This window comes from Tenebrio molitor, chromosome 1, assembly GCF_963966145.1.
Source record: "Tenebrio molitor chromosome 1, icTenMoli1.1, whole genome shotgun sequence".
In the NCBI taxonomy this organism is placed as follows: Eukaryota; Metazoa; Arthropoda; class Insecta; order Coleoptera; family Tenebrionidae; genus Tenebrio; species Tenebrio molitor.
Window position 1 is genome coordinate 11502401 of NC_091046.1, and position 23083 is coordinate 11525483.

At 34.9% G+C, this 23083-nt stretch overlaps 1 protein-coding gene across 3 annotated transcripts; it reads left to right on the forward strand.

The window, feature by feature from the left end:
• The first annotated feature begins 26 nt into the window (after window positions 1-26).
• pins (G-protein-signaling modulator pins) lies at window positions 27-22535 on the forward strand. Of its 3 annotated transcripts, XM_069059119.1 has the most exons (9): window positions 27-226; window positions 364-596; window positions 649-709; window positions 836-927; window positions 1285-1524; window positions 9221-9485; window positions 9648-9854; window positions 14481-15046; window positions 20823-22535. In XM_069059119.1, the coding sequence occupies exons 1-9, from the start codon at window positions 182-184 to the stop codon at window positions 20905-20907; spliced, it is 1794 nt and encodes a 597-aa protein (XP_068915220.1). In that variant the 5' UTR covers window positions 27-181; the 3' UTR covers window positions 20908-22535. The 3 variants fall into 3 exon arrangements, with proteins under 3 accessions (XP_068915220.1, XP_068915065.1, XP_068915144.1); XM_069058964.1 differs by having other exon boundaries at window positions 649-927; XM_069059043.1 differs by having other exon boundaries at window positions 28-226; window positions 649-927; window positions 9648-9815.
• The last annotated feature ends 548 nt before the right edge of the window (window positions 22536-23083 follow it).

Consider the following 23083-nt stretch of genomic DNA (forward strand, 5'->3'; position numbering starts at 1 on the left):
TTAAGAAAAGAAAAGAAAAGTGACAGTTGCAGGAAGAGGAGTGATATGGTTGTGTTAGGTTCGACGTTACGGGCGCTTTTATGGTTGTTTATTTATATAACAATGAGAGAATAAACTAGTGATTCATAACTTAAGTGCTTTTAATTGTGTTAAGTAATTATATTATTTTGTTAACTACAAAATGTCACTGAGCGCCAGTGCGGAGAACTTAACATTTGAAACGCAGGTGTGTTGTTTAAAATTTTCCTTTTAAATTTGAATGGAATGGGAAAGTAAATATTCCTGCGAATGTTAGTCACAATTTGATTTTGATAAAATAAATATTGCATGATCGAAGTGTCGTAATTGCGTGACTGTTTTAAGGATTATGATGGATCCAGCAATATGTGTTTAGAACTCGCCTTGGAAGGTGAACGTCTTTGTAAAGCAGGGGACTGCAGAGCCGGTGTGGCCTTTTTCCAAGCCGCCATACAGGCAGGAACTGATGATTTGCGAACGCTAAGTGCCATTTACAGTCAGTTAGGAAACGCGTATTTTTATCTTGGAGATTATGGGAAGGCCATGCAATATCACAAACACGACCTAACTTTAGCCAGGTATTAGCATTTAATTAAATACATGAACGACAGTTATCGTCGGTTTTGTCAGGACTATGGGTGATAAACTGGGTGAAGCTAAGTCATCAGGAAACCTAGGCAATACTCTTAAGGTAATGGGTAGATTCGACGAGGCTGTAGTTTGCTGTAAACGGCATCTAGAGCTTTCAAGAGAATTAGGCGATAGATTAAGTGAGGGCCGAGCTTTATACAATTTAGGCAATGTGTTTCATGCAAAGGGGAAACACATTGGTCGGGTGGGACATAAGGATCCAGGGGACTTTTCTGATGATGTCAAAGGATGTTTACAACAGGCAGTCACTTATTATGAGTAAGTTATTATTTTAAATATTTCCCTCAGCAATGTGGTCCTTTCCAAGTCTTCCTGTCTGCTTTAGTTAGATAATGTGAAAAATGATAAGTAAAAAATTATTGCTAATTTAGAGAAAATATTTAATAAACAAATTAATATTTTAATTGATCTAATAAAAAAAATCTAAACTATAATTAAAATGATCTATCTGAAACGTACAACAGAGTTATCTGTTTAATTATTTGTATTTATAAATGGTTAAGTATGTAGATATAGATATTATCTTCCTGGATCAGTGCTGAATTTATTATTACTTTTATTAATTGACCGAGTGCTATTTATGGTCGTCAAATTAAAACTGAATATTATTTCAAGGGAAAACTTATCTTTAATGAGAGAATTAGGCGACGTTGCGGCGCAAGGACGAGCCTGCGGTAATTTGGGTAACACGTTTTATTTGTTGGGTGATTTTGCTCAAGCCATTCACTACCATGAAGAAAGATTATCGATAGCGAGACAGTTTGGAGACAAGGCTGCCGAAAGGAGGGCCCACAGCAATCTGGGAAATTCTCATATTTTTATGGGACAATTCGAGGAAGCTGCACATCATTACAAGTAAGAACGTATTTTGGTTGTATTATTTGTCATTGGGAATAATTTCTGTGATTCATAACACAGATTATAAATTTATCTGTGCAATTCAGGACAATGACTTCTGCAAAGGAAACGACCCAGTATGCAAAAGAGACGAACGTGTTGAAAGAGTAATTAGCAATTTCTGAACAAACTCTTTGGTCATCTTATTGTTCTTTCTAATTATGATACATAGTGTGAAATTATTTTAGTTTTTGAATCTTAGAATCAGACGCTTAATTTTTATTTTCAGCGATTGAATGCAGTGTTTTTTAAACACAATACAATTTTTAAAATTTCCTTTGTTGAATTTTTTTAATAAGTTCAATACTCGTCAAAACAAAGTAGATAACATCGTCACGTATACAACTAGGTAATTCTAATTATAAGGGGAAATGTTAATCAAAGATTTTATCATTAAAATTTATTACGCTGAATGTTTCATGAATTCAATGACTCATAGTCAATACACCTAATATCACCAAAAATGTTGGTTTTTGGGTAAAATATGTTTTATGTTAAGTGCTAACACTTATCAAAGAAATTTCTGAGTTCAAAATTACTGGAGATATCTAATTATTGTTGTTGATGAGTGAAAGGATCCAAAGAGCACAAACAAGTAGATAATTCCGAAATACATATTTTGGAGTTATCTAGTTCCTAATTCTAGTATTAAAATAACAATATGGGGCAACACAAGATATTTGTTGTAAGAAGTATGTAGTCATGATTTTAAGTAACAATTTTTTCAAGAATCTGATTTTCAAGTTATCTAATTATCGAGGTTCCACAAATTCTGAGATTTGTTATCTTGGGAAATAAATATTTTTTAAAAAGTGATTTTATTTAAAAAGTTTGTGATTGAGACCGTTACAGTTTTAAGAATAAATTCACAATAAGTACAGTCGCGAGCAATAAGTTTTGGTCGTCAAGGTCATTCTTTGACGCAATCGAAAATGCTCCTTTGTAAAACAGTCGTAAATATTGTCGGGGCATAGAGCCACCCCCCCTCCTTTCAGAACGAGAACCACCCCTGCGTGACAGAGATTTGAGACGACAGTACCAAGCTACCAAGATGGACTCAGGCCACTCAGGGTAGAACAGTCACATACAATTGTATATAAATGTAAATAAACGTTTTACACAAAACGCCCCCATTAGGCCCCAAACATTGGTCCTTCGAGCCGGATCGTATCGACATCGAGGAAGCCACAGGGACAGAGGCAAAGGTAGAGTGCATGCCTTTTTGGTAATTGTTCACTTTAACTACTTCTGGAATTTTCGCGTTTTTTCTGGCTAGACAGCCTCAGGGCGACCTCCTACATCGTGTCCCACCATTCAAACGCCTCATAATCCAAGAACACGCGTACGCCATAATAAACCTACCGCCGTTGGTGAAAAACTCGTATCAGACCCTGAGAAAATTAGTTGACGATTTCAATCAACCTCGCAGCGTTGACGAATCTAGGGGAACCCACGGAACATTGGTCGAGTTTATTAGTACCTATCATAAGCTAGAAAATGGACTTTTTCACAAAGCGCGAATGGGAACCTCAATTGGGTCCGGATCCACCGACTGTTGAGACGTTAAAATCCTTTTTGCAAAAAAATGCGTAACTTTGGAATCGCTCAGCGTCGCGGAGCAACAGAGCGCAAAAACAAGGCGATCTACATTTACCAGGCCTGGACACTGGCTGTGTTGCCACATTCCCTGGTAGGCCATTCCATGACCTACGGTGTTCCAAAAATTATGAAACGAATTCGACATTTAAAATAAATTTTGACAAGTCCTTGGTCAAATTCGTCAAACTGAATTAAAAATGTCATTTAAGTGTTGCGTACCAAATTGCAACTCAAATTATGCGTCTTCTTCTTCAAATTACGTAGGTAGCTAAATACTGTTATTTAAGTTTCCATCAAATGAGGAAACGAAGCCAATTTGGAAGGTGATTTTAAAAAGCGAAGAGTGAAGAATTCGCAAAAGTAGCCATGCTTGTGCTAAAGATTTTAGCGGAACAATGGGGACAAAATGAAGCGACTTGTGCCAAACGCGGTTCCAATAACTTCTAATTACGAAGAAATTACACTTTGGGAAGAAATAATCAAAATTAGTAATGACGACACAATCACTGGAGAAAATCTTTTGGTTTTAACAACGAATATTGAAATGAGACTGGGAAGCAAGTTACAAGAAATGGGATGGGATTTAGGCAATGGGGAGAACAAATTGTTATATTTAAGTTGGAAATGCCCACCTCGCGTTAATTTATAACCAAACAGTTTCAATAGTCCGGAACACAGCAGAGCATCTGAAATATTATCACTTATCAGTAATGAGCACCGTTATTTTTCTGTCCCAAAGGTGGTTTTAAACTATATGTTACAATGCAATTACGCATTTTTGAACTGTCTAAAATTAGATCACTCATATTTGACAAATGTAAATACAATGACAGGTTTAGTGGATTTCGATTTTTTTTACTAAATGTTGGTGAAGCAATGTTGTCAGACTATGGTAGGCCATTCCATAGCACACTGTCTTTAGTCAGTGTCATGGCCTGGTAAATGTAGATCGCCTTGGCAAAAACCAATAACGCGACGCCCAAATCAAATAACAAGACCTCCGCGAATCATTTCAGCAAGGACAGGACGCTGTGCAACGCTAGCACAAACAAACAAATACAGTGCTACATGTGCAAAGAGGCGCACGAACTGTACCAATGTCCTCAATTTTTGAATTTAGTTATCGCGCAGCGGGTCACACAGGTCAAAGAATGGAAGGTGTGCGAAAACTGCTTCCGAAAAGGCCACGAAGCCTCACAATGCAAATCGCGAGCATGTCGGTACTGCAAGGAGAAACATAATTCTCTTTTGCATGTAGAAAATAACGTGCAGACTTCAGTAGTAACTTACTCATCATTCGGAAAAGCCAAACAAAATCTACTCGCAACGGCGGAGATTTTAATTCGCGATGGTCAGGACAACTGGCAGCGATGCCGTGGGCTATTAGACCCAGGCTCCCAGTCTAACTTCATCAGTGAGGAAACGGTCAAAAGGTTAGGGATCGGAACGAAGCCGGTTAACTGGCCGATAACGACGGTAGAAGGGTTGCAGGGTTGTGCACGGCAGTTAGCGCAAATTAATTTCAAATCGCTACATAACCCATTCAATGCTCACATCGATTGTTTGGTGTTAAATAAAATTACGGAAGAATTACCGTTATCTTCCTTTGAGTTCGAGTCACGGCAAATTCCGGGTAACATAAATCTGGCGGACCCAGAATTCAACGTGTCCAGAAAAATAGACGTTCTATTGGGGTTCAGTATTTTTTGGCGTGTTTTAAGTGTCGGCCAAATCAAGGCAACTCGAAACAACCCACATCTGCAAGAAACGATCCTGGGGTGGGTTGTTGGGGGCGATATGGTTGCAGGTCGTAAACCATCTTACGGGACTCTTTGCAACGTGTCATTGAACGCCATCAATAAACAACTTACCAAATTTTGGGACGTGGACGAATATCCAACGAACAAAAGGGTCGTAATTGTAAAAAATGAGGACATCGAGTGCGAAACCCATTTCAAAAACACGTGTTCTCGAAATGCCGAGGGTAGATTCACGGTCGAAATACCATTCAGGCTAAATGGCCCCAATAACAATGTTTGGGGCCTAATAGGGGCTCCAGGAATTGTTCGGAACCAAATGGCGCTCCTGGGTTTGCTCAGCGTAATGGAGGCTTCACTGGTTTGATTGTAGGCGCGCGTGAACTGACACACCGTATCGTTTTGTGTAAAACGTTTATTTATTGTGGAACCAGAAATATAGTGTTTTTATGAGGGATGGAGTACATTAACTTGAGAGGGTCAGTTACGGCAGGGCAATAAACTTCTGGCACTCGTCGCGCGACTGGGCTCTACCTACCTTTGTCTCCGATAGTCCATTTTCAGACGGCTCAAAAACATCTGTCATAGAAGATTTATAACTCTCTTCAAGTTGGTAATAAAAGTGACCCCAAAATTGAAAAAGAAATTATCGACCAGAGTCCATAAAATCACTATATTTCTGGTTCCACTATACATTTAAAGTAACGCTTAAGGTATAAGATTATATGGCCCTTTAAAAGTATTTGACCGGAGATAAACGTCCCTTTTGTCGCAATTGCAGTAGGCGGTCAGCCCAACCATAAATCATGCTTCAAGCAATTCTCTGTTGTGAATTCCAGAGCCGGCCTCAAAACAAATGCGTACCGATGAAATTATATTTATTTATTAAATATTACAATACTATTGCAAATCATCTTTACTGTTTTCAAGATACAAAGTACTAAAGGGAATTTCGTTACAATCGCAAAATTTACAATAAACATCAAAAACATGTTCTATCACAAATTTTTAATCCCTGCCCTGAACCAAGGAAAAGGGATGCAGCTGCACGAGCCGAGACAACCATCTCAACGCCAATATTGGTTTCCATTATTGGGATAATTTTAGTGCTGCCATATAATCTTATACCTTAAGCGTTACTTTATATACAGTTGTTTGGACCGTACGACCGTACTCGAGATGTTGGATAAATGACTTATTGACTTGTGACTGTGACTGTTCTACCCAGAGTCCATCTCGGTACGGTACTGTCGTCTCAAATCTCTCTCAACGCAGGGGTGGTTCTCGTTCTGAAAGGAGGGGCGTGGCTCTACGCCCCGACAAATATCATAACATATCATTATGTTGTATGACATAATTACATAAACATTTTTGTTTTATAATACAAAAATTTCCGATAATAATGCGGAATCTGGAAAAGTTCCCCGAATGCTTGCAGCGTTTCCACGTTGAATGGCAAGGGAAATCCTCTCGAAAAGGAATTTCTTTGATTTTGAATCGCCTGATTCCGCGATAAGTCGGTTTCCGATGACATTAATGAAATCGATGGCTTCTTTGCACCAAGGGCCTAAGGTTTCAAATGCTAAACCTTTAAACACGTAGTTTGACGTTAATTGTCATTTTTTTGTTTTTTCTCAATTTTTTGACACTTTGTTGACATGGGCATAATTAGGCAGGGCAGATATTGACGACCAAAATTTATTGCTCGCGACAGTACATATTTCTAATTTCTATATTTCACCAAAACAGTAGCATAGAATGGTTAATTAGTCTGAGGAGGCTTTCAGAATAAGCCATAGTTGTTGTAATATCTCTTTAGTTCTTTTCCACTGTAGACTAATTCTGAAAGGTTTTCCACAAAGCATAACGTTTCGATTATTACTTATTAGTTATCAAAACACTTTTTAAAAATGTTTAATTGTTTATAATCTTCCTAAATCCAAGTCTTCTGCCCTATCATCTTTTTCTTTTAGTCTGATATATTTATTTTTCCTATGATTTTCAGCTCCAAATAAGGATTTTACTTATTAACGTATGTTTTTTAAATTCCACTCCTGTATGAGCTTGAGCACAGTTTGTAGCAGCAGATTTATTTTATAATTGTTATATTTTATAATATTGTCAAACAAATTAGCAAATTTTAGTAAAATTCCTCAAGAGACATTGTTTAACATTTGTTCCGTCTAAAAATTAAAAAAAAAATGGCTAGACCTGCGTCTAGATCACTCCAGATTAAATATTTAATAACCTTTCGTGCATAACGATATAACTTTTTTTTTAATCAGAAAAAACATTTAAACATTGGAATTTGAAAAATCTGTAGACGAATTTAATGATTTTTTTTTCTTCGAAAGTTGCCAATGATAGTTAAGTAAATGTCCCTCATCTCTTATCATAGAAGTCACACCTTTGCCATGATATTGCGTCGACAGATAACTACAGCGCAATGAAAATGTTATTCTTAATTTCTCAGCGATACCTGAAGTCATTTTATGCACTTTGAATTCCATACTGACTCCACTTTTTGAAATTTTAATATTGCAGTAGCCGTATATGCGTTTAATTATATCTATATTTTTTTTTAACTCCATAATTCAACTATTCATGAAGATGTAATAGTGGTATGTATGGTATGTAAGGCTTTTGGATGATTCTTACTATCGATATAACACAAATACATAATGTATATTCAGGGTTTCCCAAAAAAAAGACGAGTCCATAGCTCCTATAAACCAAATTAAATGGCTGTGAATAGGCTACAAAATGGCATAATAAAATCACGTATAGCCCCAAGGGCTTCAAGGCTAAACTGTCAAAATATTTTGACTTTGAGCATAGACGATTGTAGTTGTTTTTTATATGATAATAATAATTTGTTTATAATAGTATATTATGATACGAGTCTTATAAGAAGCATTTTATCGCACGCACGGTTTTAGAGCACGACGAGCTTGCGAGGAGTGCCCTAAAGGAGTAAGTGCGATAAAATGCCTTATAAACGAGATGTCATACAGTATTTTTTCTACTTTGCCACTTTTTCAATGAAAAAAAATAATTTAAAATTTAAAACCGTTAAAGTTGAAGGATTCTACCCAAGATCACGTCTGCGGTCTGCCGCGACACCACAGTATCCGTCAAAATTAAAAAATTAAATTTCGCTATTTTTAGTATTATTATATATTATATCACGCCTTTTCCTATTACGATACGCAAACAGTATCATAATAACATCAGTACGAACGCAAAGTAGAAAAACATAATTACATAACATTTTTAATTTACAGTGCAAAAATTTCCGATAATAATGCGGAATCTGGAAAAGTTCCCCGAATGCTTGCAGCGTTTCCACGTTGAATGGCAAGGGAAATCCTCTCAAAAAGGAATTTCTTAATTGTTTTTTTGTTTATTTATTTTTGTATTTTTGGTATGGAAGTGTATACTTCTGATATTATTGTTTTCAGAATAAAAATCTATCAAAATTACTAAAAAATATTTTGACAGTTCAGCCTTGAAGCTCTTTGGGCTATACATGATTTTATTAGGCCATTTTGTAGCCTATTCACAACCGTTTAAATTGGTGTATAGATATACAGGTGTCCCAAAAATGGCGTACTAACGGTGCACTACGGTGTAGAAGAGATTACCGTAAACGTCACAAAAATGTTAAAAAAATTCTATTGGACTTACTTGCTGATTTGGCGGTCTTTTAAAGTGGCACTTAACAGGTCAATTATTTTGAAATATATGTATGAAATTGTCATGGCAGCTACCTCTTATCGTACATATTATCACAAAGTACAAGATCACTCACTACCAATATCTAATCTTGCATAATAGAGAATTTAGAAGCTTTGGAAATCGAACAAATTATTTTAAATCCACTACGGTAACATTTCAAGGTAATGATGTACGAATATATCTTTGTTTACATTGTATTACCGTTAATAATAATAATAAAAATAATTGATTTTTTTGTCGGAAACATTTTTTCCATATTTTTTTCATGTACATTTAAACATCCTCGATAAGGTAGTAAGTAGTTTGTACGCCATTTTTGGGACACCCTGTATAGTTAAAATCCTCGGATAAATAAGGGAGCTATGGGCTCGTCTTTTTTTTTTTTCGGGGACACCTGTATAATCCTTCATTTTTTCCTTCGAGGAGTTAGTATGGCATCTAAGCTATTGCTGAAATGGTGGAATTTCATAAATTAAAACATCACGTAAGGCTTTATTGAAGAGCAGACAATTTTAGTACGATTCAATGGAATTAAAGTTAGGGAAATGTTGATTTTTCAGACGGACCTTGGCCCTCGCCCAAGAACTAGGCGACCACGCAGTGGAGGCCCAGGCCTGTTACAGTTTGGGCAACACTTACACCCTTTTACGAGATTACGAAACTGCCATAGAATATCATCTGCGACACCTCTTGATCGCGCAAAACCTCGCCGATCGCATAGGCGAGGGCAGAGCTTGCTGGTCGCTGGGAAATGCCCACGCGTCACTGGGCAATCACGAGAAAGCTCTTCAGTTCGCGAAGAAGCACCTCGAAATCAGCAAAGAGGTACGTCTTGGCAGCAATCTAACGTTATTCACGTCGTAACTTTTTATCGTTGATAATTTCGTATTTGAACGGAATACTAATTGCTCATTTATTTTCACAACGCAGGAATTATTTAAGGAGGCAGTTAATTCCGTAATGCGTTTTTCTGTTGACGTGTTGTAGTTAGGCGATCCGGTGGGAGAGGCGACCGCCAAAATGAACGTGGCTGATCTGAGGAAGATTCTGAATTTGCCTGACAGTCCCGAGTCGCTATGCGAAACTCCCTCTTCGAAGAGTACCTCGCCGAAGGAGCCGCAATTTAACGACGTCACTCACCAGAGGATACACAGGGTGAGACGAGAAAGCATGGAACAGCTTAGCCTCATTAAGGTAGCGGTTTTTTTTTATGTTTTGTTTTTGTTTGACGTTCCAACGGACGTAAGTTTATTTAATCTCGATTGTTTTCAAATATTTGCTTCAATGTAAATATGCAAATTGCTATGTGTGCCTCGCTCATTAAATTACCAAATCTTTTTTTTTTGTGTCAAAAGTGTAAAATAGTCCATTGTGTTAAGTTTGAAATGTGATTAATCGACTAACAAATTTCTGGTTCACTTGTCACTGGTGTTGTCACTAATTGCACATTGTCACACTCCTGAAGAAAGACATCCAATGTTGGGAAAAAAGAGTGTTTTTTTGTTCCGAGTCTGTCAAGAATCACGAGATTATAAAAAGTTGTGTTTAAAAAAAATACTAAAACATTTGTGCACGATATCCTGTTGAAAAATTTTACTTTAAATAAACACCGCTATCCTGTGTTGTTCATTCAAACAATTTGTAAGTTACAATAAAATGTAGCCAAAAAAATTGAATCGAGAAGAGCAGTTAATGTTTCAGCAAACACAAAGCAAGTCTTGCATAGTAATGGCAGTCTGTCGGTGTCTTTGGCTAATTAACAATAAATAGCAGTTTTATTGCACCCTGGGCATACTATAAATTAGAACACCCAAGAACAATTGCTGTTTTTTTATTGGTTAAATAAAAAAAAATTAACGACTTAGGGCCACGTGATCAAATTGAATCAATCGAAGTTTCGGATTAATGGTTAATCGGGCATTAAAATTTAATTCGAATTAAATATTTAATTTTCTTTCTATAAACTCGCCCTTAAAGTTAGTATATTAAATAGAGTTGGCTCCATCCTTGTTCCTAGGAGCCTTTTTCGATTGATAATTGGCTGCACTTTTATTGTCAAAATTGGCACTATTTCTGTTTAAATAAAATTGTTTATTATCAAAATGTTTCTATAGTTGACTCAAGTTCCAAAAGACCACTTTGCCTTTGCAACAGCGTTTTTATGGCATTAGTCCTTTGAAATTACTTTAAAACTGTACTTACATGGAAAATATTCAATGTAAACTATGATTTGCTGGTCCCTTTGTGCCTTTATTTGGTTCAGAAATATTGAAAAAATGCTGTTGCAAACAACAAGTAGTGGTTTTTTGCAACAGCATTTTTTCAATATTTTTGAAACCAAATAAAGGCATAAAGGGACTAGAAAATCATAATTTGGGTTGAATATTTTCCATATATAAACCATTCACGATTATTTCAAATTCGGACTATCTATGAAAATCTGACATTTTAGTTGGCAGTATTGTGATTTTGTCTTAATAAATCTATTTTAGGTTATAATTCAACCGAACACTGCTCCCAAGTTGTTACATTTTTTAAATAATTGAACGCATTAGGAACAATAATCGTAAAATTGTAATTGAAATGAAACATACATATTTGTAGGGCAGTTCTGGGTAAATTCTTATTAACTAAATTAATGACGGAATTGACAACAATGCGAATATTTAAAAACGAAACGTCATATGACAAGACCTGACGCCAATCTAACAAAAAAATATCGCGGCCTCCTGCGTGTTTAAAATAATCGTGAACGGCATATAAGTACAATTTCAAAGTAATTTCAAAGGACTAATGCCATAAAAATGCTGTTGCAAAGGTAAAGTGGTTTTTTGCAATTTGAGTCAACTATAGATTTGTTTGCATTTACTTCACAAAGTCTGTGGGAACCAGGCTGCCAATGCAAATTTAACTCTCAAAAACTCCCCTAGGGACCAGGATCGTGCCTACTTTCTCTTATCTCTATAACGACTGGCTCTCATTCATCTTTTTTTTTTCTTTTATTCTACCACGTGAGCTGTTTGAGTTGACAATAAAAAAATTCACTTGAAATTGGCAATACTGAATTGTACCTATTTCCGTTTGCTTTATTGTCATTATTGGCAGCTGACATAAATTTCAAATTTAAACATCTTGGTTTTTGTAATCTTTTATTGATAATAATTGGAGTCATTTGGAGCAGCACCTTTAAATTAAATGTTTTTTCCTGGCTCTTACTTGTTTGTTTTTCCTCCTTTTTCAATAAACCGTTGCTTCGCATCACACAACCACATTTTCGGCGATCTATCAAATTCACTTCACTTCCGGTTATGTGACAAATTTAACAAACAGGGAGGCAAAAAGTCACCGTAGTTTTATTGCCAACTCAAACAGTAATTGTTGCTCACACTGTCAATTAGTGTGGTGTAGTTTAAATTGCAAAATATCTCTTTGTTGACAAGTGTCACACATAAGTGCCAAAAAAGCACAAATTACACAAGAACGAGTTGAATACAACGTTTTTTTGTTCGACGAGCCCCCCCCCAAAGGCTCCAAATGGCTGAAAATCTTTAAAATTAGCTTGACGTTTCGTTTTGACAAGTTGTAAAATTCATCAAAATCCGTTCACACAGGAGAAAATTCTCAATTTCTGACAGTGTCGAACAAAAAAGTTAGTATAATTTGTTTCAAAATCAAAAATCCACCAACACTGCATTCTACCTCGAAAATACGACCGACAACGTCGCCAACTTTTGTTTTTAGTGTGTTTGGAAGTGTCAGAAAAACGTGGGGTTATGAAATAAAACTGTTGACAGTCGTTTTGGTCGTAGTTCATCGTGTTTTTTAAATTCTTCGAAGCACTTAATGAGCGCTCGCTTTAATTTAGCGGTTAAAAAACTCCTTGTTGATCGAGGCATTTTTATAAATTGATATTTGTGACAAACTGAAGGTCAAATTTTGACGGAAGGTTGGGCCAACACAAAAAAATGAAACTTATTCTAGGGATCTCTTTTTTTCTGCCAACATAATTCAACAGGTGGTGGATTTTTGATTTTGAAACATTATATGTATATTAAATAGAGTTGGCTCAATTCTTGTTCCTAGGGGCGTTTTTCGATTGATAATTGGCTGCACTTTTATTGTCAACATTAACACTATTTGGGCCGTACGATTTTGTCTAATCTTTGTCTAATCAATTATTTAGCTAATGAAAGGCTTAACGAATGGGAAATCATACGGCCCTTTGTGTTTAAATGAAATCGTTAATTATCAAAACTATTATGTTAACTACATATTTAGATTTGCTTGCATTTACTTCACAGTCAGTGGCAACTAGGCTGTCAATGCAAATTTAACTCTCAAAAACTCCCCTAGGATCCAGGATCGAGCCTACTTTCTCTTATATACCACTCTAGAGTAGGTTATACCGTATGACTTTTAATGATTGAGACAAATTTAGTGGGTTGGCAGTCCCGAATGATTGGTACGCCTAGTTATTTGTCAAAGAGTTGTCTGTTGATTCTCTTTCTAGGTTAAGATTTTTGCAAATTAATAAATCGTGATAATGACAATTGATTTATTTTGACTTTTGTACTGTCATATTTGAATTGACAGTCAAGTGTAGCAACATAAAATCGTAAAATGTATTGTCAACGGAACAAAAATAATTTCAATTAAGTCACCCGGTATTATTGAATATCTTTATTCACTGCCAACATAAATTTAAGAAACAAAGATTTTCATCCCCTTCTAGAGAATACAAGTTTTCGATCATGTGATACTTACGAAATATAAATTCAGCTGGTTCGTTATTGGTTAGTTTTAATCGTCTAATTAAAAAGTGATTTAAATTGGAGATTATTTCATTATTATCAGCCAGTTCTGGCCCAACCTAAATGTATAAAAGTTGAAGATAACTAAAATAAAATAAATAATGATTGATTATTTTACTACATACAAAAGCTTCTTGATTAGGTACGAAGGTGTTCTAATTAAATTTCTTAGGTGCACAATTATATTAATTGTTTGCATTTTTACCGCTAAATAAACAAGACTTTACATTTTAACAAACAAGTTTTTGATGGGATATACGTATAAGTAGAGAAGTAACTGATTTCACAATTATTGGGTGTGCTTTTTCAGGATTGAAACACATTTGAACAAGGGACTGCATTTTAAACGTGTGAGAGTGATGTTTTCTGTTCAAGTAAAGACTGCTGCCAACGGAAGTTCGTTCGCCACTGAGAATTTACATTTATTTGATTTGCACGCCTGTTCTAAACATTTGAATGAAGTTTTCGTTTTACATTTTCAGCATGTGACATGTTTGTTATTCAACGCTAATTAAGGAGCAAAGTTCTTCTCTCATCGTACACGCCAAAAACATTTAGGTTTTTACGAATTTTTACAAATAAAAAAATTGTTTCGCGGAGACAGCAAATGGATGAATTAAGTCAGCTCTAAAATTTGAACCGTTGCCAGAATCTTCTCAAAACTCATAAATACTAATAAAACAAACGCAGACAAGTTATACGTTTCAAGAAGACAGAAAATAAACTGATTGCAAGCAGTGGTGTAGTCAGTTTCACCATAATTGTTTACACGTTACGTACGCGAACATGTTGCAGCAAAAATGAATAAATTAAACAACATTTGACGTCAGAGCAAGGTACTAAACAACTAATTTTATCAGTATATGTATATATATATTTTCATTTATGTACTTCGATGCGTTAGAATCGCATGCCCGTGATGAGTATCAGTAAGAAAATTCATTCATTGGCGTCGGCTGTACAGATTGCCGCAGCTAGGTCGATTAAATTTAAAACTTTGCCTCCGCAGTTAACGCCTGACGGAAAGCAGAGACCCGGACTGACCCTGCCCCCGATGAAGGCTCCCTCGCCGGCCAAGAACGAAGACGACGACTCTTTCTTCGACTTGCTATCCAGATTCCAGTCGAAACGCATGGACGATCAGCGTTGTTCGCTGACGGTGGACAACAAGGAGAACACCAACGTGGTGAACTTACCCCGTAACGAGGGTCCCGACGATCTCATCGACATGATAGCCGGTATGCAGAGCAAGCGGATGGACGAGCAGAGGGTGGCGCTGCCGCATCTTCCCGGCTTGCAATCGTCGAGTCTTCAGAGGTTGGCCGAATCGAGAAACAACAGCGTTCCCGACGACAGCTTCTTGGATCAACTGGTCAGGTGTCAGGGGTCTCGGTTAGAGGATCAGAGGTCTCCTCTGCCGGTGCCAGCCGTGGACGTCGAGGCGGATCCACCGCCCGCCAATTCTAGGAAGAGCGGAGCGACGGTGCCAGATGAGGATTTCTTTTCGCTGATCATGAGGTTTCAGTCGGGGAGGATGGATGATCAGAGGGCTGCAGTGCCGCGGGTCGAGCACAGGTAGGTTTTATTATTTTATAAAATTTACATTTTGATACTTTACAATTCTGACACAAGTGTTGCGGACTTATTTAATAGAAAGTGCTACTAACCTTGTTTGTTTAAGGTCACAATTCATAAATAGATTCCAGATTTTGAAACAAAAATCGTGTAAATAGCGTATATAGAACAATGTCTTGGTTAAAATATTCTCTTGTACCTGCTTATACGGGAACTTTTTGAAATACATACACAAAAAGAGAAAAACTGTAATTAGTGACGAAACGTTTTATAAAGTCTTTATTTTAACATTAACTAAAAAAATTGTTGGAAAGTTCCAGTACGCTACTGAATTAAAGGTGATTATGATTATTTATAATGTAGTCCCCTGGTTGCGTTACAACAATAATTAAATAATTATTATTGTATGCTAAAATAAATCAGTGGCGCGAACGAGAGTGGGAAAGATTAATTTATCCCATCATTTCAGATGATTAAAAAAGGTTTGCTGAACTTTTTGGAGCCCCCCCCCCCCTCAACTGCTTAGAATTTTCTTGTACGTGTATTTCAAAAACAACTTTTGGAAATGTTTTAACGAATATTCAATAAATTCAGCAGGTTGAAGTAAATAATATAAATAATAAAATAATAAAAATCTCATTTATTTTCTTTTTATTCACTAGTTACGAGCATCTTACTGACAGTACTTGAAACTAAAAATACCAGTAAAATGATTATATTTTTTTGGCAGTTCTGGTCTAAAATTAACATTATTAATTTAACTACTATATACTTTTATTTAAAGTGAACTAACGGCCAAAAAGGAATAAGTTAACTACATACGTAGATGTGTTTATTAAAAATGCACAGGACCTGTGACGTAGAGTTCTTTGAAATGTTTATAACTATTACAGTGAAATTAGTTTGGGCGCAGAGATTAAAGCGAACTCTGCACTTCCTACTTTGTGTAGATACGTACGTAATTAATTTCCAAAATATGAAACTATATTGAGATTATAAATGTTAATTGCATAATTTATGACGCATTATAATTGGCGTCTACACATTGTAATTCTTTACAAAAACGCCATTAGTTTTTTAGATAAACAAATATATTAAGAGCGCAAAAAACGGACGTTGAGAGCCTTACTCGTATTAATAAAAAATTTGTATTCATTGTCCTATTCCAGTGATTAAAATGATGTGCTAAAGTGTTAAATGAAATTATGCAGTGGTGGTAATAATTACAGTAATTTAAATTTGCATTTGTCCAATTACTTACGGCACTTTTCTTAAGATACAATGGTTTATCGCTAAAAATACAATTTTCTTTACACCACCAGTTTTTCGATATTGAGAAAATCCACGAAGGTGGGACTTGAAACGTTATTTTTAATGGAGATCTATCAGAGTTACGCACCTGATTCTGGCTGCATTTAAATTTCGTCAGTGTCGGAAAGTTATGTGAATCAGTCTGTATATTATTAAAATCGGATTTTTTTTTTAATTCTCCAAAAATTCTGACTTAATTGTACTTATTATGTTATGTTAACATTCATGAACAATTTTAAGATGATATCTTTATGGTATTTTATTTATCTTATTAACAGTATAAGGAATTGAATGAATATTAGGTCCATTATTATTATTATTGCCATGGAAAACAAAATTATTTATGACAGAAACCTAATTTAGAAATGTAGACGAAGACAATGGTGACTGGTTTTATCATACACTACTTTGTTGTAGTTTCAGTAAAATTTCTCTTCATTATGTATGTTACAGTTAATTTCAAAATTATCGAGTACACCTCAAAAATCAATAAGTCGAATTGTTACTGTTTTTTTTTCACATGTAAAGATGCCTTTTTGAAATTTGAGCGTCATATTTTTGTTATATTGGGTGATTCAAAATGATTGTGGCCGAATATGGCAACTATGTACGAAAATTTATGTGGCAACTGTGTGAATGGGGTAGAGTTGACATTTGTATGACATTCCATAAGCCCATAAGCGTGCATTTGATTTTTTCAATTCCATTACACATTGATTTGACAACTTACAAAATTGCGCGACTATGAACTGTCAAGGAAATGTCAACTCTAACCTCCCCACACAGTTGCCACATAAATTTTCGTACATAGTTGCCATACTTGGCCACAATCATTTTGAATCACCCAATAGGTTAGGTAGGTAAGTTTTTACAACATAAAATGTCACTGATATTTTAAATTAGAACACCATAATACCTACATATTGTCTGTTCTATCCTCTGCACGGTGCTCTTCGCGATGTTATTATACTGGGCTACCCTCCGGATCGACCACCCTTCTTCTAATTTGAAAAGAATGAGCACTTTCGCGTTTTCGGTTAGATTAGGCATTTTGTTTGTCAAAATTGACATTGATCATTGACAAAAAATGTAAGGGCATTTCACACTGTAGAAAATTAGGTGCACTCTATAATTTTGAAATTAATTGTACGAATGTTATTGAGTGATTCAAAATGATTGTGGCAACTATGTACGAAAATTTATGTGACAACTGTGTGGGTAGGATAGAGTTGACATTCCTTTGACAGTTCATAATCAAATCAATTTGCAATGGTATTAAATAGCTATTAAGACAACAAGGGTTTTATAGACGATTTAAAAATCGAGATCGTAGTTTAAATCAGAGCGACCGCAGGGAGCGAGGATTTAATAGATCGAGATTTTTAAACTATAAAACACGCGTTGTCTTCAAGATTTTTTCTAACACTAACATCTTATCAGAAATTTTAATAAATTCAGAAATTATTCGAGGCGCGTCACAATACACAAAATGCGGAGGTTGCCGTGGGTACTATGGTAATAATATCAACAAATTTGGAAAAAAAAAATTTTCATCGTTGAAATGTGCCAAAACGTTCCAGAAGAAATAAGAAAAAAGGAGCAATTTGTTACCAATGAAGTCTAAAAGTGCATACGAAAAGGTGTATGTTTCGTTTCAAGGCCGGAACAATAAAAAAAGCATCACGGAGGTAGCGGAAGATGTCATTTTGGCTTTTCTTGATATGGGGTAAGCGTGTAGAACTTCATTAAAAGTTAATTCACACTACGGCAAGAATCATTTGAAGAAAATGTAAAGATTGCCATTTTCGATGGCCGGGCACTTGCATTGGATGAAACAGCAGAAGTTAAAGAAGATGTTAGGAATAAGAGCACGAAGCTAATATGGCAATTCCAATTCAATAATTGTACTTTTCACTTTTGTGATAATTACTGTAAAAATGATGAATAAAATGTTACTTGAATGATGTGTGTGAGCGTATTTTATGACTCTATAAGATACGTTGCTATTGACGACGTGTCTTATAAAGACAAGCGTATTTTATGGGAAACATAAGATGTGAGCTCAAATGCACCATGGAAACAGTATAAGATATTAGTGTTAGAAAAAAAATCAAATGCACGCTTATGAAATGTCATACAAATGCTAACTCTACCCCACCAACACAGTTGCCACATACATTTTCGTACATAGTTGCCATAGTTATCCACAATCATTTTGAATCACCAATAGTATCATTGAAACTACGCCATACGTTTTCAGAAGTTTTGTTTTCTATAGCTCCACATATCTTTTTTTATTGCTTGTATTGTACAGTCGATGGACAAATAAAACTGGGACAAAAATGACAATCACATAAGTCAAAATTTACAAATTTGCATCGTTTAATTACGGCTTTATGACAAATAGGTTAACTTTGGTATGACATATTATATAGACACTGACAGATATATTGACAATTCAATGGTCTGATTTACATAGATTAAATTTTATGTGTCCCAGTTTTATTTGTCCACCAACCGTACATATGTATAATAAATTAATTTTTCCTGTGCTTAATGGAAAAGAGTCACTTTGATCGATAGAAAACAGTAAAGCAAAGTTTCAGATTTCTCGTTAGGAACACTTTTCCAGTTAGCAACGTTATCTCTTTTCGCCACTGATTAAAAATTCCGTAACTTCGATTTTAAGGGAAGTAGATTTGGAACACCTGCACCTGCAACTGACTGTGCCGTTGTAGTTTTTAGTAGCTTACTGGCTGTCGTGGTGGTAAACATTACCCTTACATACTTGGGACCAAAATGATTAGAAACTTAATTTTTAAATTTTCATTTTAAATATTTAGGCTCGCTGGAAAACCACCACCTTGTTTTATTTGTTAAACAATCTAATATTTCTGAATTACAATCCAGCTGGATGTAGGAATTAAATCTTCACGTCACGTTCCCATCACATTCTACTCGCCAACATATGAGCATATGCTTCTCAGAAAACCAATAATCTATTTAAAGCTCGCATCTTCTTTAGATGTCAGGCAATCATTTCTTCGAAGTTTCAAAATACTTTAATCCTACTTTTTCTGGTTGCAACAGGAAATAAACGTGAAACTTTAGAGTTCCTGTTCTAGAGACCCCTTCCTTATTTTTTTTCTAGAAGTTCCTAAAAGACCTGACTTATCACTATTATTCACACAAAAAAGTTTATTGGAGAAATGTTTCTCATTCGTCAATCGAATATCTTCTGAGGCATCATAACTTATTCTGATTAGCTTTTGCTGCCAGTGGCTTGAGTGTGCATCGAATACCCTTACCACAAGCAGTACTGTTCTTTAGTTTCAGTCTCCTGGGTGGTTGCACAGATTTACAAAGTTTTTTTCGATTCTTCTACTGTTAACAGATTTGTTCTCTCGTCTCAAGAGAAGATTGACTAAAACCCACTACTTATCTTACATTTTCTATACATGCTTTCTTCTTCAAGTTTTTTCAGTGAGACTTCCAAAAAATGTTTAAAAGGTTGGTAATTACAGTTCGATGCTCATCGTGCGCTACAATATTAAAAGTCTAAAGTACACACACAAAAATTAATATACAACCATCTATAAACAGAACACTAATGTTTTTTGTTTGATAATCAATGTTTAATAAAATGAACTGCAATAAAGGTATTGTTTAAACCCACCTAGTGGAATTGTTAAGAACTGGAAAAACAAAAACAATGGTTTTTTTTCAGATAAAATCAGTACAAATATTTGATTAGTTAATATGACAATAGTTAGAATAAATAGAAAGGACATTTAATATAATAAAAGTGACGCGATAATTTAATTAGTTTAAATATCGGACTAACATAAACACATTTTTTTCTTCAAACGCCCGTAAAATATGACATTGCACTGCTGCATTGATAATGCTAAAGTGTCACTTCATTGTCATGACATCTAACGAGCTGACCAGCGTCCGTGAAGTTATTATCTCCGCTGAGGGCGTCAGTGAAGTTATCTCCGCTGATGAGCGGCTGTAAAGTAAACTACCTGGTTTCTTAACATGTCTTAAATAATTTGTTATGAAGGTTTGAAGAAAAAATAGTATATGTTATTCGGAGCAAAAATGGTTTTATGTGCTTTGGCTGGTTTGTCTGCCTCACTGCGTTCGGCAGCCATTCTACCAGCCGCAGCACATAAAACTATTATGTTAAGGCAGTTTTTGGTCATTCGTCGCGTTCATTGCTAAACAAAATCTGCATACCTGAACCCGAGTTGACTAAAATAAGTATACCTAGTGCAGTCTAACTGTTTTTGCAAATATCTCTAATGAATTTTCCACATAGTGCGTAATACTATCGACAAATATTGTCTACATTTTACATTTTACACGTACCTACGTCAAAACGTTACCAGTCGTTAAACAAGTAAAATGCATTTGTTGCGATGAAGAATAAGACAATACTTAAAATGTAAATCTATTGCAGGATGGCGAATGGAAACGTGCCGCATGCAACAAATGGTATTAGTAATAACTTCAAAAGCAATTCTTCTGGGAAAAAGAAAAAGTAATTAGATCAATGGAAAAAGGAAACATTTAAAAACCCCATATCTTAATTTTTTATTTCTATTGACTGCCATTCGAGCATGTACCCGTGTAATATATACGAAAAAGAAGCCTAAAGCAAATTTATTATATATTATTTTACATAGTTTAAAATTTTTATATATTTTTATATGCTTAGTAAATAATAATTATTGATGTATCTATTATTTTTTTAATTTTAATATATCATATCTTTTGTTATTATTCGCACAAGAAACAAGCTGTATCAGTAACAGTCAGTCACAGAGAGATTTACTCAGATATTCTGTTTCTTGAACAAATAGTACACTTTAATAAACTTATATTAACCCATTTGTTTCTCTCGAATTCGAAAGTTCTCTTGTATTCTTTAGTTTTATTTAATCGATTTTTAGGACAACGTTGTTATTAAAATACCTAATTATGTATTGTTAAATTATCTTTGAATCAAGTGGTTGTATGCCTAAGATGTTATGTGGTTCTAAGTGTGCAAAAAATTGAATACCAGAAGTGCATTCTTTTAAATTCGATTTTAAAACGTTTTTTACGATAAGCAAATTTTTTAAAGCATTTTGTAACCGGAAATTTTTGTGGAAATGTTTTTATGTCGGCACGAGTCTGGTATTTAATTCTTTATAAAAACGCAGTCGTGGGCCCTTGTAACGTTTATCGTAAATGTTTTGATATGTGTGAAAGAATGTTGCTCTCTATTTTTATAAGAATGGTTCAGTACCTACATATTTTCACGGCAACATATTTTTTTGTGGAATGATTAAGAAAATCGACCAATAAATAATGTCCACACAATAGAAAGTGTTGAAGTGAAGATATAACAAGTTATTATTCACTATTGCAGTTTACAGATTACCATTGTTATTGGAAATTTGTTGCCACATTGCAGTTATTGTTTTAATAATGTATAATCCACCAACACTTTATTATCCTCTTAGTTCTAGAAGGAATCAAGAAAAAAGAAAAAAAAAGCAGTCGCAGAATATTAAAATTTAGGTTAAGTTGTAGATCGGCACACTTGAGTCATGTGACTACGTTAAAGTTTCTCCATGGAAATATAGTGCCACCTTTATTAGAACAGCACAGTATATCAAAGTCGAGGTGCACATAGTTAATAGTTGTTACAAAGTTCCAAGAAGCTTTAAATAGTCTTCAAAACAAAAACATGATCGTCCGAAAATGTTGAATGCTAATTAAGCTCATATTTACTCGAACTGTTAGAACGGACACTAGGTTTTAAATGTTGTTCCAAATGGGTTAATGGAGTGCCAAATCTCGAAGGATACAAAGTAAAACTGTGGCAACAGATTTTTTGCATGTTACATATAGATTGATCCCAACTCGTCAAAAGTTTTAGAGAAGATAATTATCTGTCCAGCTGAATGCTTTACGCCATACACATTGTTATGAAATAATGTGAAAACAAATTAGACAAATGTTTGCCAAAGATGTTTATTCAAATATCCACACGTTTAATAATAGACTGTTGAATTTCTTCCCTCTTTTTATGAAAGATTTATATGACATTCATGTGTTACTAATATGCTGAAATGTATTGTTATTTATATGGTACAAAGTAGGAGAATAAATTTTATTAACTGTACGAATCGTTTTATTCCACACCTCTATTTTTCAGTATCAACTCAATCCACAAATTGACGCTTCAATTCGACGTTATCGTTACCGCCCGCACGATAAGCCATAAATTATAAAAATCACGAAAAGGTAAGGGTTAACATTCCTTTGAAATAAGGTTTCAAATGTGTGCAAATAATTTTGCCTTATCACTTTATTCAGAGCAATAAAATTTTAAAAAGTCGATTTTGAGCAAAAAAAAAGAAAATTCAAAGAACACATAAAATTCGCATCAAAAGAAAATTATTAGTTTTTGAATTATTCCAATTTTAACATTAACAGCAAAATATGACCAAGATTTACAACTACAGTGTCATAAATAAATACCTCCTTGTTGGTAAACAGCCAACAAACATCTGTTGAGAACTTTTCTAGTAATTCTTAAGTCCCTAAAGGGTACCATAAACAACCCATGTCAGCCTCGCCTTTTTTGTGGAAGTGACCGCCCAATTTAATAATAAATGCACTTTAATATCAAATTCCATTTACTTAAAAAATCGGTGATGTTTTCATGAT

Coding starts and splice junctions, on each gene's coding strand:
- pins (XM_069058964.1), top strand. CDS start 182: ATGTCACTGAGCGCCAGTGCGGAGAACTTAACATTTGAAACGCAG. Junction 227..363: donor ACTTAACATTTGAAACGCAG/GTGTGTTGTTTA, acceptor GACTGTTTTAAG/GATTATGATGGATCCAGCAA. Junction 928..1,284: donor CAGGCAGTCACTTATTATGA/GTAAGTTATTAT, acceptor TATTATTTCAAG/GGAAAACTTATCTTTAATGA.